The following is a 20,685-nucleotide window of genomic DNA, read 5'->3' on the forward strand; positions in this document are numbered from 1 at the left end:
GATAAAGGGGGAAGTTGTAGATCAAACCCGAGTAGCAGGGAGAGAAAAAAGGCAGAAAGAAGAACGGGGAATGAGGGTATGTTCAAAATCTTAACCACCGGAAAACAAAGTCGTAGCACATGCGAATGGATACTAAATCAACAAATAACTCGGAGCTCGGATTTATTCCATGTCCAGAGTCTCCAAGTCCTTGGCTTCCTCGTAGTCGTCAAACTCTAGGCCGGCGTCACGGCAACGCTGGAGCCACTTGAGGGCAACATTGTTGCGTCGACTGACCTCGGCCTTCAACTTCGAGTTGGATGTACTGATCTCGGCAATGGCATGGTTTGTGGTGAGACTGTGTTGCTCGAAACGTTCGTCAATCGTCTTTCGCTCTTCCTGAAGCTGGCAGATATATTCGATGGCGCGTTGTAGTATGGCGCCCTTGTTTTTGTCGCAGTTGGGAACAAGGCGAGCGATCTGGTTAATGCCTTCATTTATGGCCTCGCGACGTCGACGTTCGACTATGATCAAACATTAGTGCCGGAGCAGAGCAGTCCGGGACAAGTGCCTACATACCTTCTTTGTGATTGTTTTTGCGAATCTGATGCCATTCCGGAGAGCCGACAGTGGGCTTCTGGTTCATACTCTGTGCCTCGCGGGCAGCGTAGACAGCGGCAGCAGTAGAGTTGTGGTTGTGTGAAGGGCCCATAGGTGGCTGACCCATGTCATCACCAAAGCTCAAACCGGAGGTCAAGTTGTTGGCATCGAAAGCGGCATCAGGTGGGGGCGGGTACTTGTGCTGGGGAGTGTGGGCAGCGAGAGCAGCCTTTGCATTTGCAGTCAGAGCGTTATCATCTGACATGCCATTTTGCGGGCCAACATGTTGAAGGATTTGCTGGTCGATGTTGAGTTCAGAGCCGGTGTTGGGCAGACCGTGCTCATAATTGAGGGAGTGGCCGAAATTGTGCTGGTTATCCATACTGCCGTTACTACCGTGTGAGGAACGATTCATTCGTTGAGGATCGTGTCCGAGGTCGTCAGAGCCTTCGCGCTTGCGCTTGTGGACATGCCCGTCGGGACTGTTCATGGATGGATCAGACATCATATGTGAAAGCCTAAGGTGGGAGGGCGGTTAGTCATCGAAAGAGGGGAAAGCAGTGTACGTGTAGAGCGGGAAATGTTTCAGAAAAGGAATCAGAGTAAGGATACGAGTGAGGCGCTGAGTTAATGAAGTGATCGGGCTAGTCTGTCCCCCGGGAGAATCAATCAATCCCTTGAGGGTAAACAGAAGGGGGAAAACGCGTGAAGCCGACGCGCCCGTTGAGGCAATTGGCCTGACAGACGGTCGGGATCAGACGGTTTCATCGCCCGCAAGGCCTTGAGCCATCAACCGCATTGCGAAAGCGTGACTACACAACTCTGACTCGATTTAAGGTCACCATGAGGCTCTGTCGCAAGCCAGAGGCGCGCGAGGACATCAAAGGCGCGTCATGGCTGCGGGCGACCGAGGAAATCAGGCAAGGGGGATGAGAGTCCACGTCGGAGAGGTCGTGATAACATCATAGCGCGACATGGGAGGGGGAAGAAATAAGGAAAGCGCAATCAGGGTCTTGGGGGAGATTCGTTACCTTGGATGATCCTCTTTATCACCTGACAAGAAGTCACCTGCCACGGACAATAACAAGACCAGAAGTCACGTTGTTTCGCGATATGCGAACTTCAAAACGAAGTCCCCAAATTGCAGGGGAATAAAGACAGATAAAATGGATAGCTGAAGAGGAGATCGGTATGATAATACACTTCAAAATGAAGATATTACATGCAAAAGGGATGCTTTTGGAGGGGGGAACCATCGAGTCGAGGTGGACTCACGTGGGAAGGTTTGAGGAGAACGTAATACGTTGAACTATAGAGACCATTGACGTCAAAAACCACGTGATTATCACCAATCTCCAGTATCACAAGTAGTACTTGTGACACAACACCATCTTACATTTTACTACATTAATACAAGTACTGACTACACATAATCTGAAGCTTCGTGTTTTTTTTATTTTTCTATTTTTTGTTCTTTTATCTCTTGATTTTCCCTTGAACACATTCTACGATCATGTGCAATAGTCCCGTGCCCCTCACACACACTTCATAATTCTATTCATTGATTGGCTGATCGACTACACCATCACGTGTAGTTAGCGGTGCACGGGCCACTATCAGTCCTGATCGGGCAAGTGCGCCATTTCGGGTTGAAGTATAGACTCTGTAGAGTATAGAATGAGAGATAAGACATGGTGCGCCATGTTTCTTATTCCAGGTTTTGAGTCTCCTTTTACTCTTATCTCTGGAAATGTTTCCCCTACATTCGCCGAGCATGAACCATCACATGTTTCATGTCTATCCTGTGGATCCGGGGTTGCACTGGTTAGTGGGCTAGACTCTCTGTATTGTGAACGATCGCCTGGTCATAAGACCCCCAAAATCAAAGTGGATATGTTCTGCAGAAATACCTTGGTCGATCTCCCATGCGATCACTCTGGGAAAGATTGACATGGCTGATATCACTAATCACTAGTCACTAGTGTAGAGGGGTAAAGGGTGAAGTATTTGAAAAAGATAATTGATGGGACATATTGACCTTTACGGAATGTATGTAGTCATTGGTATTTGAATCCTTATGTCTCTTTTCCATAAGTCTCCTACTAATCCTCGACTAGTCGGACTAGTAGGTAGTAACTATCCAGCTGCACCTCCCCGCCTCCACTATGGTCCACTTCTACAAGTCCCAACTCCACTGACGCGTTTCGTCTCGGAGTGTCTCACTCCGCACGGCGAAGCCCAAACATCATTTTCGGATCTGCCGTGGTATCCGCAAAACAAATGCCTTCCTCCGCTGCCCCAAGTAGATCCCAACAGAGGATCTTCACCTCCATCGATTTCTCCGCCTGTGCTCCCTCCCGTGACCCCGACCCGGCCCGTTGCGTCACCGCAACAACGGTACTGGTCCCCGCATACAGCGCCGGTGGCTTGGTATCATCTGCCGCCGGCTCTTCCCCGGCTCGATTGGCGAAGACGATCACAACCTGCTTGGGGGCCGCATCATCCCCATCTACATTTCGTGCATGCCGCATCTCTTTCTCCAGTAGTGGCATAAACCGCTGGAGCCAGTAGCTAAATGTATCCATATCGGGCTCCCCGTTTAATGCAGCTAGGGCTTCGCGGCTGTCCAAACCAAGCCACGCCATGGACACAATCACAAGCTGGGACTTGGAGTCCAGGACCCGCGAGGCAAATTCATAGGCTGTGTAGGGTGCTTCGAATTTGTAGGGGTTGATATCCATACAGATGCCAAATGACGTTGCCACTTTGTTGCTGAATGATGCGGGACCGTAACCGGATTCTGATCCTGATCCTACTCCCCCATTACCGTCTTTATCGCCACTTGCATCTGCACCTCGGTGAATATCGCCCACGAGATCTCCGGGTACTCGCTGTACATCATCCCGCGAGTGAAACTCAAGCTCGTGGAACCCCCGCTCCACATTACCTTCTGCGGCCCACGTCTCGTCTGTGTAATACAGGAAGCACTTGCGGTAGTTGTGGATGACTTCGCCGTGCTCGTCGACCACAAGAAGTGAGTTATAATATTTAGCCGGCTTATCATTCTCAATTTCAATCTCCGGGTACCCGACGCATACTTTGCAGTGTAAGCGCTTAGCCGTTTCGCGCGCCCAGGTGGCACTGCGGCCTGTGCATGCGGGCTCAAGATATGGTTTTATGGCTTCCAGTGAGGGGAAGTTGTATCCTGTGATATTTCTTAGTGGGTGTTTTATGCTTTCGTACAGGTCATTAGAGTGCACGTGCTCTTGCATAAAAGGAAAAGAGATATTCCCATTATGGTACTGGAATTAAGATGAAGGTGATCAGGTCGAAGATATGGTGGCTTTATACATACCTGTGAACGCGAGCTCGGGCAAGACCAAAATATCAGGTCTTAATCTCTCAATTTCAATGGCAGCCAAGAGGTCGGGTTTGGAATTCAAAATCGGGCCAGGATCCAACGAAAGAACCTTTCCACGCTTCAGGATTTCATTGGCACGTTGAATATTGCCATCAACATCACCCAGCTTCGGGGCGAACTGCAGCGTCGCGATGCGCATGGTTTGGCGACGTGATGTTGAGAATTTTCGGAGTGAGTAGAGACGTTTATGTAGGGGATGAAGGGGCAAGTTGCAGATCTTCAGAGTAAAGAAAACGGATGTTGTCCGAGAGGTCAATTGCAATGCCATGCAGAGATTCAACCTTCAATGTTCAAATGTTATACTTGGGTCCTGTCGTTCGGTCCCAATGGAATTGCGTATCTGGTGGATCCATGCTACGTCAGAGATCACGTGAATATAAATTAAATCTATACATTCTATACATTCGATACTGTCCAGATCATAGGAGATTGGGTTAGTTGATCTTATGATACTCCAAGCTGGTCAACAATCTTCTAAACACACTGTATATGATAAGCCGTCAAAAACATGTCATCTCTTGAACAAATTAACTGTTCTATGAGCTATCACGTTCTATACCACTACTCAAAGCTGCAGTGATAAGAGGAGCAAGCGTCGTCGAATAGCCGGACTGGATAACAAGAGACCATATGTACAAAATAAGCCAGAAATACAAAATACAAAACTAATTCACTCACTAATCATGGTCCATTCCAAAACATTCGACCCGGGAACAACCACCTTCGGCCGGCCTCCATTATCCCTAGGCTCTATTACCGGTCCACCACCCCAACCATATTTCTTCACAATAGTCTGTTCATGATCCTTGGCCGTTCCCCAATTCCACCAATTCAACACATTTCCCTGAAACTGGTATCGGAGCTTTTCGCCAGACTCCAGCTCATCACAATCGGGCAGATCGTATCCATCCCCCCGCATAGTCCAGAAGTTTGACCAGGATTCGCCAGGGCAGAGTGTCACAAAGTCATCCGGATTCTCGGAGACATTTATTAGCTGATCCGGATTATCGTATAATCCATATCGACAGTATTCGTTGCCCTGGAATGTTTGCCATTCCTTTGTCTCCGGACTGGATTGATCTGGACGACGACGACGATAGACGCTGAATTCATCTGGATTGAATATATCGGTGTCGAAGGTGATCGGTCAGGACTCTTCAGCACCTGTGGTATCCTTAATATTAGAGAGTCCGTGATAAGTGACTTTGATATGCATCCCTTGGCTCTCATTCATGGCCATTGTTGCTTTGCAGCTTAGCTCAAGGCTGAGGACCGGTGCTCCTGGACTGTATCGATTAGTCTAAGAAGATCGCTCTCTCTATCGCAGAGTGAGTACTCACATCCTCTCACTCGCTTGGATGGGTGGTGGGGTCTCAGGCCGCGGAATAGGTGGTGGAGATCCTTCCTCTACCTTGAATGTGACGTATGCACCCCCGGGAACTAGGACTGGTGGCTGCTTAGACTCTTTTTCCTCTGTTGGCGTGCCCCAGTCCCAACGAGAAATCGCTGCTCCAGTCCATAGAACGTCGTAGGTATGACCCGGCTGTAACAATTCTTTCCAGTTATTGGGAAAGGATAACATACGAGACGTCTTATAGCGGTCATAACTTTCTCTGGCTTCAAGCGTGTAACATGAAGGCGGCTCGTGTAGAAACCGCTGATTTATTGGACGCTCTGCGTATCTAATTTCTCTTCGATGCCAACTCTCTGGAGGGTTTGTTTTCTGGATCATGGCGTAGGAGGATGAAATCCCTCCACCGGGATCGATTATGGGGGACCAGGGCAGCCAACATGTTCGGTTGATGTCTTTCGTGGTGTCGCTCTCTTCTCCATCGTCATCGCCATCATCTGGCTCATCACTTAGAAGCATCCAAAGAGAAATCAAGACAGCATCAGACCAGTTTGCATCCCGCGAATTCATCCAGATGGTTGAACTGCCACTCATCTCCAGTACCAAATGTGGAGTGTCGGGCCTGTTGTAAGCTTATTAGTGGGGTTTGCTCCCTTTCTTTCTCAGGAGTGGATTAGTTAAAGTACTGCCTATCATGCTCCCTCCATTTCACGTATGAATCTATTTGGCTGTTCATGGCGGTGGCTTGGATCGAGGTAGGGGAAGTCGGGATGGAGGATAGCCAAGAAGAGGGGAATAAGCGAAGCACTTTAGACATGGGAATGAAGTGGATCTCACAACATTGAAGACATCAATGCATGCACTTGTAACAATAATATTGAACTGCTATACAAATAGAGGTCGCCTGGTCAGCCTCGACTCATATTTAATGACTACTGTATTCGTATGATTTGCAACATTGAAATGATATTGACAGATTACGCAAGTAAACACATAGACAAAGACTAGAAGATGGATAAGACGACTTAAAATATTTTATCCATTCCATCTAGAATTGTCTGAGGTATCAAGGTTTGATAACAAAAGTATGGGTATTCACTAACAGATATCAAAACACCACGTAAATATGTGTGAATGTGCAGTGTGACTGGCCATAGCCATATCATCCACGTAAAAACGCCTTTTAGCAATGCAGAAACAAAATACACTCAAGATACATGAAATTCATAAAAAGGATATCACACTTCACACTATAATGGTAAAACATTTGAAGTATGCAGCTTAACCGCTTCGAGAGAATTTATCTTTCTCGTCCGCAGTCTTCCTATGAACACGGGTGCGGCTGAAATCCAGGTCTAGAGGGAGGTATGCCAGCCCATGGGCTCCAGTCCGACGGATTCTCTGTTCTGACCGTGACAAGGTCCGACCGAGGCCCAGCGGAGTATCTGGGGCATAAGCGACCTGATACCCGTGATTCGGATAGACAGGCGGGGGAGGTGGCGACATACTTTGGGAATATGACGTTGAAGCCGAGAAACTTCTGTGGGGATTGTACGAGTTGCGGTGCTCGGAGGTGTTGTTAAAAGAAGAAGGCCCGTAAGAGTCAAAGATCTTGGGTCCGTTCTTCAATTGCTCGGCTGCAATTCGGGCGGCGGACAAAAGCAGCTCATCCTGATCGATCTCGCGCTGTCGACGGGCTTTTCCTGCTGCCTCGATTTCGGCGACGGTCGGTCCCGCGCGTTTGGTCAATTCATCGCCAGACCGCAGACAAGGGAGAGTGGGCAAATCTCTGGTAGATGCTTGGAAAAGAGAGTATCCGTTGCTGGGAGCCGGGTCACCTGCCAGGTCGGATACCTTGAGAGCTTTGGATTCTCGTCCACCCGGCAATTCCCCTGCAGCTTGTTCCTCCAGTGCTCTCTTGCGGTTCTCTTCTTGCTTTCGGTTTTCTTCTTGCTTTCGTTTTTCTTCTTGTTCAAGTTCCCTTTCAAGCCTCTGCTCCTCTTCCAGTTTACGCGCCTTCTTACGGGCTTGTTTCTCAGCAAGTCGCTGGAGAATGCCATTCCAAGCACTCTGTTCTTCCTCGCTTGTTGCAAGAACTATAGACAGAAGGTTAGATTCGGATTGATGAATGGACGAAAGCGGAAAATGCTAAGCTTACCGGGAGGTCCATCTTCAAATTTGCGCTTGATGGATGGATTGGGCGACTCTCCAGATGAAAGAGAGGAGCCCAACGAGGCAACGGATTTATCAAACCGGGGAGAGTTACTTTCAGTCGCTGCTGCGGGAGCAGCTGGCTTTTGGCGCTGAATATCATCCTCAACAGGGGTGTCATTGGTAGATTGCTTGGGAGAAAATGCCGACTGGAAGTTCGTCGGTTGTGGGAAAAGGGACTTCTTGCTTGCAGGGGACTCCGTTTCTTTTTCTGCTGGCTCGGTGGATTTCGGAGTCGGGAACATTGGGTTCGAATGCTGTGAAGTTGTCGGCGCCGGACCAAAAAGACTGGAGGCTGACAGAGGCTTTTCACTAGGCTGAATAGGCGGGGTCGCCTTTGGAAGGTTCTCTCTATTCTCCTTTTGTCCAGAAAGTGGACTTTCTGATAAGGGCTTCTGGGTAAAGGACTGTTCTAGCTGGTGGAAGCCATTTGTGTTGTCGAAGAGGCTCTTTGGCTTTTCAGTCGCGTCAACCGCAGGGGTCGCTGGCGATGAACTTTGTTGAGGTTGGGGCTCAGACGCGGACAAAGTGGAATTGAAAGGTGATTCTGAAGATGAAGGAAGCTTGAACGGTGATTGCGAGGGCTGTGTAGGGTTCGCGGAACTGAATGGAGCTGCTGCTCCGAACACCGGCGCAGGTTTGGAAGCAGGTTCTGCAGCACTGGCACCATCGAGCTCTGTCGAGGGGAAGGTAGACTTGGAGGCAGAGAACAATGAAGTGGATTGGGTGGTTTGTGGAGGGGGGAAAGTAGCCTGGGGGGTTGAGTCTAATGGCTGAGGAGCTTTAAACGAGGACAGAGAGGCAGCGAATGGGTTTGGGGTAATTGACGGCTCAGAAGTGGGATTTGAGAGGCCACTGTTAGCAAACGGTGAAGGCGACTGAGTAGGTTTTGATCCCAAAACAGAATTCTCTTCCGCTGGTTTGCCGAATGAGAAAGGAGAGGACGATGGGACAGGTTTCTCTCCCTCTGTCGGCTTGCTGAATGAGAATGGAGACGCTGAAATAGGCTTTTCCTCCTCTATCGGTTTGCTGAACGAGAAAGGAGACGGCGATTGAACCGGAGCATTCGACGGAGCAGGAGCTGGCGTGACCGGATTCGACGCAGCACCAAACGGATTGAAAGAAGACGAAGTCGCAGGCGCGGTGTTCATCGCATTGCCGCTAGGGAATGGGGACGCGAACGGATTTAGCTTTGAAGCCTGGAAAGGGTTCGAAGGCTGCGGGGGAGGTACAGCTATTTGAGTAGCTGACGGTTGATTTGCATCAGGCAGAAAATTTTGGAAGGGATTGGGGGTGCTGCGGGCAGAGGACTCCGTCAAGAAATCACTCTCCAGTGTAGAAAAGTTCGGATCTGGCATAGGAGCAGGGGTCGTGCTCCCATCTTCACTAAGGAAGGGAGTAGAGTTGTCCATTTCATGTGGAGGTGAAGGTTTCGCACGTTCCTGAAGCTTGGACTGGTCAAGCATACCCATTCTTGCTGCCTCTGGGATATTCATTCCTAGAATAACAGCAACCAGGCTTCTTCCACCCCGTTTTGATTCTACTGTGAGTTCCGAATAGGCATGCTCCGAAGATGGCGAGAATCCTAAGACAGTTAGTAAAGCAAAGAGTGGTGGAACGATAGTACATACCAACAGAATCAACTGGGCGAGTACCCCAGTCGAGGTATAGTTCCCCATTGGCGTTCTCTGCGACTTGCAGATCCTGTTCCTCACAAAACTTGATCGTTTCTTCATCATCATCGAAATGCAATACCCTCGTTAAATCCTCAACGGTCCACTCTTGATTTTTGTGTTGTTGCGACAAGGGTGTTTTACAGTAACCTTTCCAGATCGCACGGATGGCCGTCTGCCGGACATAACTGAAGTAGACTTCAGCGATGCACGCCATGAGGTAAGACACACTGGGTGAGTTGATGATGTTAAAGAAGCGAGTGTAAAATCCTTGCGCAATGGCATTAGGTCGCCTTGCATCCAGAGTTCCCTGATATTCCCAGGTGTTACAAGAGGCAGCATACAGCTCTAGTGCCACCTGAACACGAGGCGATGTCAACAGCGAAGTTGGCCACTTCGAAACACGAGCTTCTAAATCTGGCCGCTGATCGTGGATAGAGAAGATGATATAGTATGCGCGGAATTCATCCTCGTTCGGGAAATTAATGCGTCCACGGTGATCGTCATAGTAGTACATGAGAGACAACATTGTGTTATTCAGTTGCTCACGCTCCTGGTGACGATCGAAGGGTTCTTCGTTTTCCGGACTGGAGAGGAGATGGAGTGACACAATGTGGAATCGGGCGATTCTCTCCAGGCAGGTCACGGCGATCTGAACATCTTTTTCCTGGGAGACTTGTTGTACAGAGAAATCATTACGGATAGACCGTGTGCGATCCCATACAAACTTATGGATGATGCCCAATGGCTCATTCCCTCCAATAATGTGGCGAATAAGATAGTTTGTGCTCTGGAGCAGTGCATTTGGAGTACGAATATCAGACGGGAGCTGCTCATCATATCCAGCAGCTGAGCGTCGAAACCGCTTAAGCATCTTCGTCTCCAGATTTTGAAGTACGTTGGTTGATGGATGCAGGTACTGCGTGGAAAGTTAGTGTTATCGTTCGGGGAAGTCGACACATGGTAGAAGCAAGGAATTACCTTTTCACTCTTATCCACCATCTTTTGCACGATACGCTCAACGCGTTCGAATTCAGGACACATGCTAGTACAAGTACCGACCGGTGTGATGGCTTTGTTTAGCGAGGTGGGCTGATTTGGATCAGCCATCTGGCCATCCTTGATTGCCCTCTGCCTCTTATTCGCACGATCAACTTTGAGCTGGAAGGTTGTCAGATGAGTATTTCGAGAATTCCGGAATAGTCTATGCTGACCTGGTCATATCGCTCGTGATATTGGGCCAAAATTGACGGATTTTCCACGGGAACATGGCCCAATCCACCTCCGGTAGGATTCGCCGTAATCTGCTTCGGTGCGAATTTGGGTGCGTAGCTAGTCTTTTGAGAAGCTGGCGCATTTTGGGTACCGGTAAATGGCGATGTTCCTTGGGGACTTGGCACACCGAAGGTATTCGAACCCGGCTGTTGCTGCTTCAATTGGCCGAACGGGGAATTGGTCGCCTGCTGGGGAGGCTGCGCGGCCGAGCCCGTATGCGACAAGGCTGGGTTCGAAGTACCAGCACCACGACCCCGACCCCGGACCCAACCACGCGACTGCGGCAGACCTCTTCCGCGACTGATATTGTATTTTCCTCGGGGTGCGCTAGAGCCTCTAGGCGGGAATGGCGAACCACGAGCAGCTGGTGTCCCTCGTCCACGGCTCGCCGTGGCTGCGGGATTGGCCGCTCCTCTCTGGCCTCGGCCACCAAATGGGTTGAACGGGCTGGCCATTCTGCCCGCTATTAGCGGAGGAGAACGGTTAGACCGTAACCAGCCACTTCAGCACTCCAGGGTGTTGGGGTATGGGGTTGTGAATTTGAATCGGGTCGGATGCAAGTCTGGACGATCGGGTTGAAAGTAGCGAGAATGAGAAAATGTCTATCGGTTGAAGTTCGGTCGCCAAGGCGAGAACAAAAAAGTTAGTCCATGCTGTCAATGAACGTTTGGTCGGTCTGTCATTCAATGGGAATGGGTGAAGGCAATCGAATGCGCGAGCTTGGGATCGTCTACATAGGGCGGTGGCGGTACCTTCGAGTTCTCGTGGCCTTTAGTCTCTCACAGAGGTGATGATCATGTCGCGACTGATACTCGTGAAAATGGACGGGTGATCAGGCTCTGGGCAATGCCGTGCGACGGAACGTGGTGATCGGTGAGGAATTGTCAAAGAAATCGTGGGAATAACGCGCACTGTGTAATTCACTTAGTTTTCCTTCAAATTCCAACAGTAGTCATGTCTCAGAAATAGAAATGGGGGCCGTACAAGTCGACGGAGCTCTCGAGTGGAAGTTGGAGTGGAAGCTCTGCTGATTCACGCGGCCTCAAGAAAGCGGCACGGTTCCACTATTAACCGCGGGCGGCAGTGGCGCTTGATATGGCCATGACTCCTCCGTCAGAACCTCAGTCTTTTACATAGAAGGGAGTTATTATTGGAAGGTAATTTCTTTTCTATCTACTAGGTAATTGCTTATCAACATATCCCCATGAAGCATACACGTGAGGTCAAATCCAACCATATACAGAACAAAAGATCAACGAAGTGAAAAAAAAAACAAGAGTATTAAAGAGAGTCAAGAAGGTTAACAAACGTAGGAAAAAAGAAGATCAAAAACCGGAATTTGGACCAAAAAAAAGAAAAGCAACCAATATCCAAATCCATAACACACCAAGATATCTCAAGAAACAAAAAACCCCAAACCATATATCTGCGCGGCTCCTGTTGTAGACACCGTCCAATTTTTTTTTATTCACAAACGACAACTCCAGTGGAAAAAGCCCCTGTCCATTGAGTACAGTGCTCTGTGCTAATCTGAGCCATCAGTCATATATTCGTTATAAAGCACATGTGTCATGCCTTCTTCAAGTCATTGCACATGGCGAAGTCAACCGGGTCCTGCCCGTCCATTGAGCTAGGCAGGGTGAGATAATGGCAATCCATGGGGATGGGGATGTCCCAGAGAGCCAGTGCGGAAGGGCAAAGCCCTTTGTGCCATCGGGTCCATTGGGGACTGGGCATGGTGAGACATGTCATGTAGGTGAGCGGATGATGTCATAGGCATGTGGTATGGCATAGATGTAGGCACGGATTGACTACTTGCTGTAACGTAGTCCACGGAGCCGAAGACGTTCTGGCGGAATGTAGGTGTACCCCAGGGGTCATAGTGGGCACCGGGGTGTCGCTGCTGTTCTGGACTTGAGGTGGGGAAGGGGGTTTGAGAGTAATCGAAAACGGAGACGTCGTGGGGACTGATCATCTCTGCTGTGACGGGGGTGCTCAGCATAGGCTGGGAGAAGGAGTCTGTGTATTGTGGCGGAGTGTTGTAGTATGGCGCTGGGCGGTCTTGTCGGCCATCGAAGCTGAGTTCTGGCATGGAGAAGCTGGTGGGGAGAGAGCGACTTGAAAGTGGCAGGGTATCGATCGGGGTAGATAATGGTGCAAGCTGCTCGACGGATGATGTGGGTGTCATGAGGCCGTCTTCAATGAGATCTGGTGCTGTATCGTTTGAATCATCATCCTCGTCTCCGTCACCCTTGGGGCTAGGTCCCCGATTTTGGATAAAGACAACCATGTTACCATCTGGGGTGGACATTAGTGACTGCGCCAATATGAAGGAGTTAGGAGGATACATACCAACTTCGCCGCGCTCGAATCGCTCTTCCATCTTTCTCACCCGCAGGATCTCATAGATGATCTCAACGTGAGATGGGTGCTTCAGGCTGCGCTTAGTGTCGCCAGCGACTTCCTTCAGCTTATCGGCAGTGATTCCATAGCCACTAAGCTTGCGAATGATGTGCAGCAGTAACTCGATGCGGTCTGTCAATAGAGATTAGCATGAGAAAAAAACCAAGCAGGCAATGAATTATACTATACATACACTCTTTTCTAAGGTGATCGGGCTCCTTGTGCATGACACCTGGGGGCCACCACTCTGGCTTGGTTTTTTCTGGATCACCAGTGGCACCAGGAGCAGATCCTGCTGGAGGCTTTCCTCCGTTATAAGGGTGGCGGACTTGCTTGCGGGGCTCGATAAACTTGATAAATGCCTTGGCGACCATACGGCAGTTGAGTTGTTGGAAGTGCTTCAGGGCACTTTCATAGTAGCTCATGACCTTTTGAGTATCTCCCACTCGGATAGGAACCATATCATTAGACCCGGGAGAGCAGTCATCATCAGAGGCATCATCATAGCGAGAATCAGTAACAGAAGGCGCATCTCGGCGGCGACGAACCCGGCGAGGAGATGCGTCTAGATTGCGGCGGCTAGGCTTGATGTTCACTCTCTCACCAAGAATCTCAACGAAATTCTGGCGGACCTCTGGAGTGAAAAGAGTCGAATTCTGCTCTTTAATGGAAGCGGACTCATCAACTTTGACCTTGCCTTCACTGTCGAGATAGATCATAGCGTAGTGGGCGTAAGGTAGACGGAAAGAAGATCGAGAGGGGGCCATCATAGGCTAACATAAGAGTTAGCGAGACTCAGAAACGGCACAGTACCATAACATACTGGAGTCACCTCCCAACCCGGAGGACCCTCGAGGGCCGAAGCAGATCGTTTCATAGCACCAGAAGTATGACTGGGCTTGGCGTAAACCATTGTGTCGAGTAGGACAAAGTGTCCGGTGTAGCACAACCGATATCAAGTGAAACTCTGGAAGCTCTAACTCAGAAAAAAGGTCGAATGTCAAGATTCTCAAATGGAATGGTGCTTCTTATAGAACGGAATAGCTCAAGTTTGCACTAGGCCATATAATTAGCTTGATGCTCTCAAATTTCAAGTCTGCGTCCAGCATGAAGCCGTAAAGCCCAACAGGCGGTTACCATCCCCGTGCCCCGCCGGAAAGCGGTATATGAAGAAGGCATCCGCGAACGGTTTCCAAGCCAACCTATTTGGAACACAACCATCCATTTAGGGAACATTGTAGATACTCACAGATCGATACAGCTAGAGAACTTTTTCCAATAGATTGAGCAATGCGGAAGACTGCAGAGGAAGAACCGAAATGATGTTGGCAACCGACGGGGTCGAATGCATGAACGAATGTATCCGTGTCGTCGGAAGGTTCTGTGGTACAAACCGGGTTGGGCTGGTTGTATACACAATATCTTGTTGGGGGCCACAGGAAGTGGGTCAAGTGAATGGAGTGGATTGAATAGAATCTGAATGTTCGAATAGAAGAAGAAAATGAATGAGAGGGAAGAGCAGGGTGTTTAAATTAATCCCAGATGATAGTCAAGTCCAGACTATTTCAGTTTGGTTTGCAGTCTGGATGGGGGGTAAAAGTACCGTTTCTTTTTTTGATTTTATTTTGATTTTTTTTTTCTCATTTTATGATTTTATTTTAATTGATTTTTCCATGTCAAAACTCCCCATCAAACACTGTGCCACATCGAGCATGGATGATCCTTGATGGACATTAGAAGCCGGGGGATCCCCGGCAGCTTCAGAATAATTTTCTTTTTATTTAATTTCTTGGATCGCACTACGTACATATGCAAGAGCAACTTGCAGTAGTCAAGTGTTAGTACGGATTTTAGTGGACATTGGATATCCCGATCTAGAAACTAATCCCTGTTCAACTATTTGTAGATCTTGGTCATTTTTGGATTTTAATATCTAAATCTAAATGAATTAATTCCATGAGCTATCCCCACTTTCCCACTCGGAGGAGTTCCAAATAGAGTCTGGTGTGTCGATTATCGATCGCCTGGTCCCCTCTTTTCGGGAGTGTCATGGCTGTCAAACGTACGAATGTACCCAATAGATGGTTGGTTCGACTCCATAGATCTTCAGAGGCAACCAGTTCTATCAACCGTTTCCACCACAACGTTTGATTCCGTTCAAATGTTACAGCGGGATAAAGCGCCCCGTGATCCACGTTGAACTAGGGTACCATTCTTTGTTCCGTGACATCGGTTCATATGGAGGCCTAATTTCATTTAACTCAGGTTGTATCCATATAGCTGTCAATGTAAAGAAAAGAAAAAAGCCCGCATGAGTCCAGCCTTGCGTCGGTGATCATACTGTACAGTAAAAATAAATGTACAATGCAGATCAACTTCAACTTTCGGAGGTTCCGTACTGTGGCATACAGTACTGCATCATCAAGTCCCCTTTTCATGATTTATTTTCAGGTTACGGGGGGAAATAAAGCCCCTGGCAAATTATAGTGAGATATTACTGACTCGAACGCGCCGGATCTCTTATGTGATGTGCCCCGGCGCTAGTTGCAGGGGCCATATCGTCCAATAAGCGAGCCCAATCCCCGTGTGGGCCGTGTGGCCCTCCACGCCATCCCCAGCCCATGAACCTATCAAGAAGGCTTGTGCGTGGCCCAGCACCCTGGATCCTGGGAAATCTTCAAAGACTTACTCGCTGATAGGGTCAAGATCCTCTCTACAAACGGAATCCTAAGTCGATCTCCCTTGTACAGGGATCTGAATGACATCTCGCGGGGTGAACCTGGTATCCGGGGTTGATTTATTCACCTTTCGCCTCTTCATTCAGCTGGGGAATCGAATACCCCCCTGAGATCAGACCTCAAATCTCGCCAAATAAGATGAACAGGAAATTATAATCATAAGCGAAAGCGAGTGCATCAAAGCACTGACACGCGGGCCACTGGTCTATTCTAGCCGCGTACATTGGGTGAGGTGCTCGTCGTTCTAGCACAAATCGAGATGAAAAGTGATTTATGTCACTTCTGATCCAAATCCTCGGGAATGGCAATCCGGCAATCCTATCCTGGCTGGGTTAGAATCTGTACTTTTGATGGACTTTTCTTTGTTTCGGCAACAATCGTTCCCCCTCTGAACCCCACTTTTTACCCTAAAATTCCTGATCGAGCTAAACCTTTGAGTCGGAATTCAAGATTGGGAAAATTAATGAAAAATTTGGAAAATTAGAAAATTGGATAAAAAATCGCTGGAATAAACGCTCCGAACCCAAGGGAAAGGGAGGCTTCTACCCGAGCTACTGTCACTTGTCCATCTCCCGTGTGGACTCGATAAGGCAACCCTAGAACTTTACCACATCAATCTCCAGATCGGGGACATAATCCTGAGCTGTAAGATGCACAAGAAATTGTACCTGCGGTTTGATCTTCTTATTACCCCCGATCAATATATCCGTATTATTCCGCCACAAAGCCCATACACAAAAGAACGATCATCAATGCATCCGAAAGAATTGAGTTGCCACAATTATTTTTCCCCTGTACTTTTGTTATTTGTCATTGACCGTGGTCTTTACTAGTCCCATATAGAGTGTACTCCGATTTAGGGAGAATGCTACAAATCTATAGTTCCGACGTCAATCACTAGTTACCAACGGCGCGAAAGCCACGCCACCTACTCCATCATTCGCAAGGGGGTGTCAGAGGTCTTTGTTATCGTTGCCCCAACTATGGAGCCGTTCAATTCACCTGTCAATTCTCAATTTCCCGAAAATTGACTTCGTTTTTCCGATTTTTCAGATGCTTTAGATTTTCTTTTTCTTTTTCTCGCCATCAGAATCTGTACAATGCAGAATCGGGACGCCCGTTAGAAGGTAGAACGGTTAAATCTTGAAAAGAAAAGCAAAAAAAAAAACGGACTTGACCGGAGGACTGTGTTGCGCAGGGCCTAGACTTCAGTTGACAACTGTTGCAAGTTCCAAGCTTCAGTAAAATTACCCCATCCGTGCTCCTGATTGGCAGATTCAGAATGCAAGTCTTCCTGTCACATCCCTGCCACATAGAGTTGAGCCACAACGTGGCTCAGGCTCCGGTGAATCTCAGCTTACTTACCTTCGCACTGCCACATGCTGGTCCTATTAATAATGGCGAATAAGCCACAAACGCCAAATCCAGATTGAAGTGCAGATAAAGACTGGGACACTCCCTGTCCATAGCAAATGATCCACATTTTTAGAGAGTTGAAATTTTCCAACCGTTTGTGTGAGGGGAAAAAAAAAAAAGAAAAGAAAGAACTGCTTGACATCGCCAACGCATCTTGACAGGACTTGGCGTTCGAAGTGGAGAGTTTTCTTTTCTCTTTTTAGAAAGCAATTGCTATCTAGGTAGCAAACAAAAGTAATTTTACTTTTACTTCCTGAAACCCAAGGGAGATTCACGGAGTATGCTCTGTTTTTTCTTACGAGACCGCTATTACCGCCACGATGCCCTGTAAGATGTACGATCGAGAATCGAGAATCGAGGATCAAGAATCGTAGACCTCCAAAGCTAACGGAGCTGTTCGGTGGATTATCTGATGCAATCACCCTGAAACTTTGGGTCGAGGCGTTTTCTTGGCTGATGACAGCAGGTATGTGCACTGACTTCCCAAAAAGGGGGGTTGAAACTAATGGAGAACTGCACTGAAGTGATTGCTTGATCTGCAGCAGCCGTCATGTCTGTGTCCGGGCGCTTCATGGAGGCATGAGTTCATTGTTCTCACCGCCAGACACTCAAGTCTGTACTTTCCCACACACCTTTCTACCAAATGATGCTCTAGAGGCTGGAGCGCATCTCGTATCAATCAAGAAAGGGGTTTATTAAAGGGGATTGAAGAAAGTCTGAATTCGAGTCGAGACCGTTGTAGCTCACGTACAAAGTACGGAGTATTCATGATCGATCAGAAGCCATACCTCTACAGGCAAGGCCAATTGAAGCGACGTGGTAGTCTTCGTATGTAGCATCCTGGATGATCAATGCCGTCTACTCTATTTGATTTCTCGGGGCTGACCATATCTAAGGAAAGGGATGCGACTAATGCACCGGAGAGTCAGAAACCGAGCAGCCGCCCGCCCGATCGTGCAATGGCATGCATGGATCGAGCCTGGATCGGACCGGTGACAAGGTGGTATGTCGTCATGCAGCCCAGCCACTGGATATGGCCCTCCAGGGGTCAAACTCGCTGACAGGATGGTTCATAGGGGTCACCTGGGCTTTTTGGGTACTTTTGTATGATCTGGTAGGTTTTTGATCCAATCTGGGAGCTCGCTGGAGGGGCTAGACTCGACCCCGCTAAACAAATTAGGAAGTGACGGGCGGCTCGGGGATTCCGGTCCGGAGACACTAAAGCTGTCAACATGCTCGATGAGGTTTAGTGTAGGATCCACTGTGTACCCAGCAATAAGGACAAAGTTGGAAATCATGGGGGAGTCCAGGCACATTATCGCCCAAAACCAGGTTTCTGGAACGACCCAGATGTCATATGAATCTCGGATCGACCTTCTGTGATGTTTCATACGTCAAATTGTTGAGAGTTACGCAAATATCACCCTGGGACTGGGTCAAAAGAGGTGACGCAAACAATCCATGTCAAGTGCAAGTTTGTTTGCGGATTCATGCAACCAATACCTGCTTGGGACCCTCTTTTGTACAGATGATTGCTTTGACAAACATAAAACTCTGCTGTATTGGGATCAATTATTCACAAAAAGCAAAATGAAACTGCAGAAAATCAATTCTCATTTCCCATTTAAAGGCTCGGCTCGTACGCTATGTTCATCCGGTGGTCTCGGCGTGCATATAAAGCCACACTTATCATATATACACTGCGGGATGGATACTCCCGTACAGGTTTGTCTCAAAATATGCAACCCTCCTTTTATGAGTGCTATGCACCACAACCCAATCAGCGTAACTAGAATCAAGATTAGCCTGAGCGGGTGCTGCGGAAGAAAACAATTCGGGTAGAGCATAAGCCGCGTGGATATGACACTTGGTCCTTGCTGATTCCTGTACACTTTGCAAGATGTTTTTGTGATCGACCTACAGGCTACTGCGTAGTATGACTAAGTGGAGCCCTAAGTGGGGGCATTCATTGATCAACTGGTCAGCAAATAGTGAACACAAAGCCCTTGCTTTTTCATTGCCTTTTCCCCCTTTTGTCAAACGTGGCTGTATTATTTGCAGCGGGTAGCCATGTGTTTGATGTTTAGCATGGAAATTATCCATGAATACTTGAGCCCTTGAACCCTCTAAACCATTGATGCTTAGATCCCCAAATCCCTATGTCATAGAAATATGATTCCCGATTACCTGGATACCCGAATGGAGCCCGGGCCTACCCCATCACACCAAGATCCTTGTGGAAACTCCTTCAAAGGGACTTTTAACCACAACCAATCGACCTGCATTAGCGCGACAGGCGCTTCCAATCCAAGTTGAACCTTTTGCGCTAAAAGGAAGAAAAAAAAGTTCCCCGAAAGACTGGAGTTCCCACTACACCGGAAACTTGTTTCTTCACGACGTGCATTGGTTCGTCCCACTGGCCCAGACGCCTTATGCTTTAATGAAAGCCCGCAAGTTTCCTGTTCCTTGCCGGAACTAAACGATCACTTATCTGTCCTCTTACTGGCCCATCATCTTTCATCTCAAGATTCTTATGCAATGCACACCAGCCTCGAAGAATGCAGGGACGGACAAATTGCCCGAACTGGCGTTTTAAGATCGTCCCTGGAGACGCGCCCGGGCCCAATTGTGAAAATAGGTGGCTGAAACAATGTCACTATGCGTGATCGTCTTTGGGTCAAAGACTATTCAAGTCTTCTGAGAAGCCAATGAGCTTTGACGAAATCCTGGGTTTTCCAGGCAAAATGAAGCCGAAGCCTTTCCCGACATCTTGACCCATAGCCATGTCTAGGTTCGACCATTCCATCGGATTTACTCCACTTTCCACAATATCCGTCGATCTGGAAGGGAAATTCGCATGACAAATACTTCCACTTTATCTTCTGTGGAGAATCCTCCTTAGCGCTTCCACAGAACATGAAGTAAACCAAATCAGGAAGTAAACCACCGCGCGCGAATAGCTTCAAGCCCACTAGACTGTGAATGCTCTCCGCCCCTCTCTGTGCAACTCCTCTCTCAAATATCCACACCCGGCGCCAAGGGAGTACACAGTCCCCACTTACTCCGAAACCACCGGAAAACAAATCGAAATCGAAATCGAATCGCACATTTCATCACTTGAGGCCTAAGCGCCATGCAACCAGATCAAATCCCGCCATCCTGGATCTCGAGGATGATCATCTGCAGAGTTCCAGCATCGGGTGGACATCGATCTACCCCTCCATCATAAGGCGTAAGGCAATCCCGAACTGTCATCCACTGCCCCGGTACCGAGGAAGCCTACACCGTACACTAGTTGCCCTATGGCAAGGTTCCATGGTCTAAGGATAAAAACCATACATGAAAACATACAGGAGGCTACTTACGGCAGCTGCCTGCCAACTGGTACTGAAAGATTTTGCAACCCACGCTATGCAAGCCGCAAGGTTCCCGTCGATCTGAGGGGAAATAACGGAGGCTGGCTGAGAATGAATGTCATTCTCATCCCGGGAACCAGTTCCACTTTGATGTCACTTGAACGGGACGGCTCTGGCCGGACATGGTTTACATAGACATGTGGTACATGTGGTACATGTACGAAAAAGATTGACTTGCAGTTGTCAGTGCTGCCCGTTACAT

The 20,685-nt window shown here is 48.4% G+C and overlaps 5 protein-coding genes across 5 annotated transcripts; all 5 read right to left on the minus strand.

The window, feature by feature from the left end:
* Nucleotides 1-162: 162 nt before the first annotated feature.
* Nucleotides 163-1,087, minus strand: N7520_006975 (basic helix-loop-helix domain-containing protein; the record flags this gene model as incomplete). The annotated part of the gene is made up of 2 exons (XM_057140909.1): nt 163-503; nt 559-1,087. The coding sequence occupies 2 exons, from the start codon at nt 1,085-1,087 to the stop codon at nt 163-165; spliced, it is 870 nt and encodes a 289-aa protein (XP_056994915.1).
* A 1,711-nt stretch (nt 1,088-2,798) lies between these two features.
* On the minus strand, nt 2,799-4,139 carry N7520_006976 (putative protein N-terminal asparagine amidohydrolase; the record flags this gene model as incomplete). The annotated part of the gene is made up of 2 exons (XM_057140910.1): nt 2,799-3,784; nt 3,935-4,139. The coding sequence occupies 2 exons, from the start codon at nt 4,137-4,139 to the stop codon at nt 2,799-2,801; spliced, it is 1,191 nt and encodes a 396-aa protein (XP_056994916.1).
* Nucleotides 4,140-4,670: 531 nt separating this feature from the next.
* N7520_006977 (uncharacterized protein) lies at nt 4,671-5,945 on the minus strand (the record flags this gene model as incomplete). Its single annotated transcript, XM_057140911.1, has 3 exons — nt 4,671-5,113; nt 5,165-5,286; nt 5,341-5,945. 3 exons carry the CDS (start codon nt 5,943-5,945, stop codon nt 4,671-4,673), a joined length of 1,170 nt encoding a protein of 389 aa, XP_056994917.1.
* Nucleotides 5,946-6,632: 687 nt separating this feature from the next.
* On the minus strand, nt 6,633-10,965 carry N7520_006978 (uncharacterized protein; the record flags this gene model as incomplete). The annotated part of the gene is made up of 5 exons (XM_057140912.1): nt 6,633-7,447; nt 7,510-9,147; nt 9,194-10,154; nt 10,217-10,396; nt 10,450-10,965. 5 exons carry the CDS (start codon nt 10,963-10,965, stop codon nt 6,633-6,635), a joined length of 4,110 nt encoding a protein of 1,369 aa, XP_056994918.1.
* Nucleotides 10,966-12,140: 1,175 nt separating this feature from the next.
* On the minus strand, nt 12,141-13,826 carry N7520_006979 (uncharacterized protein; the record flags this gene model as incomplete). The annotated part of the gene is made up of 4 exons (XM_057140913.1): nt 12,141-12,808; nt 12,863-13,045; nt 13,107-13,686; nt 13,737-13,826. 4 exons carry the CDS (start codon nt 13,824-13,826, stop codon nt 12,141-12,143), a joined length of 1,521 nt encoding a protein of 506 aa, XP_056994919.1.
* Nucleotides 13,827-20,685: the final 6,859 nt, after the last annotated feature.

This window comes from Penicillium odoratum (genome assembly GCF_028828045.1).
Source record: "Penicillium odoratum strain IBT 22623 chromosome Unknown utg000005l_segment0_segment0, whole genome shotgun sequence".
In the NCBI taxonomy this organism is placed as follows: Eukaryota; Fungi; Ascomycota; class Eurotiomycetes; order Eurotiales; family Aspergillaceae; genus Penicillium; species Penicillium odoratum.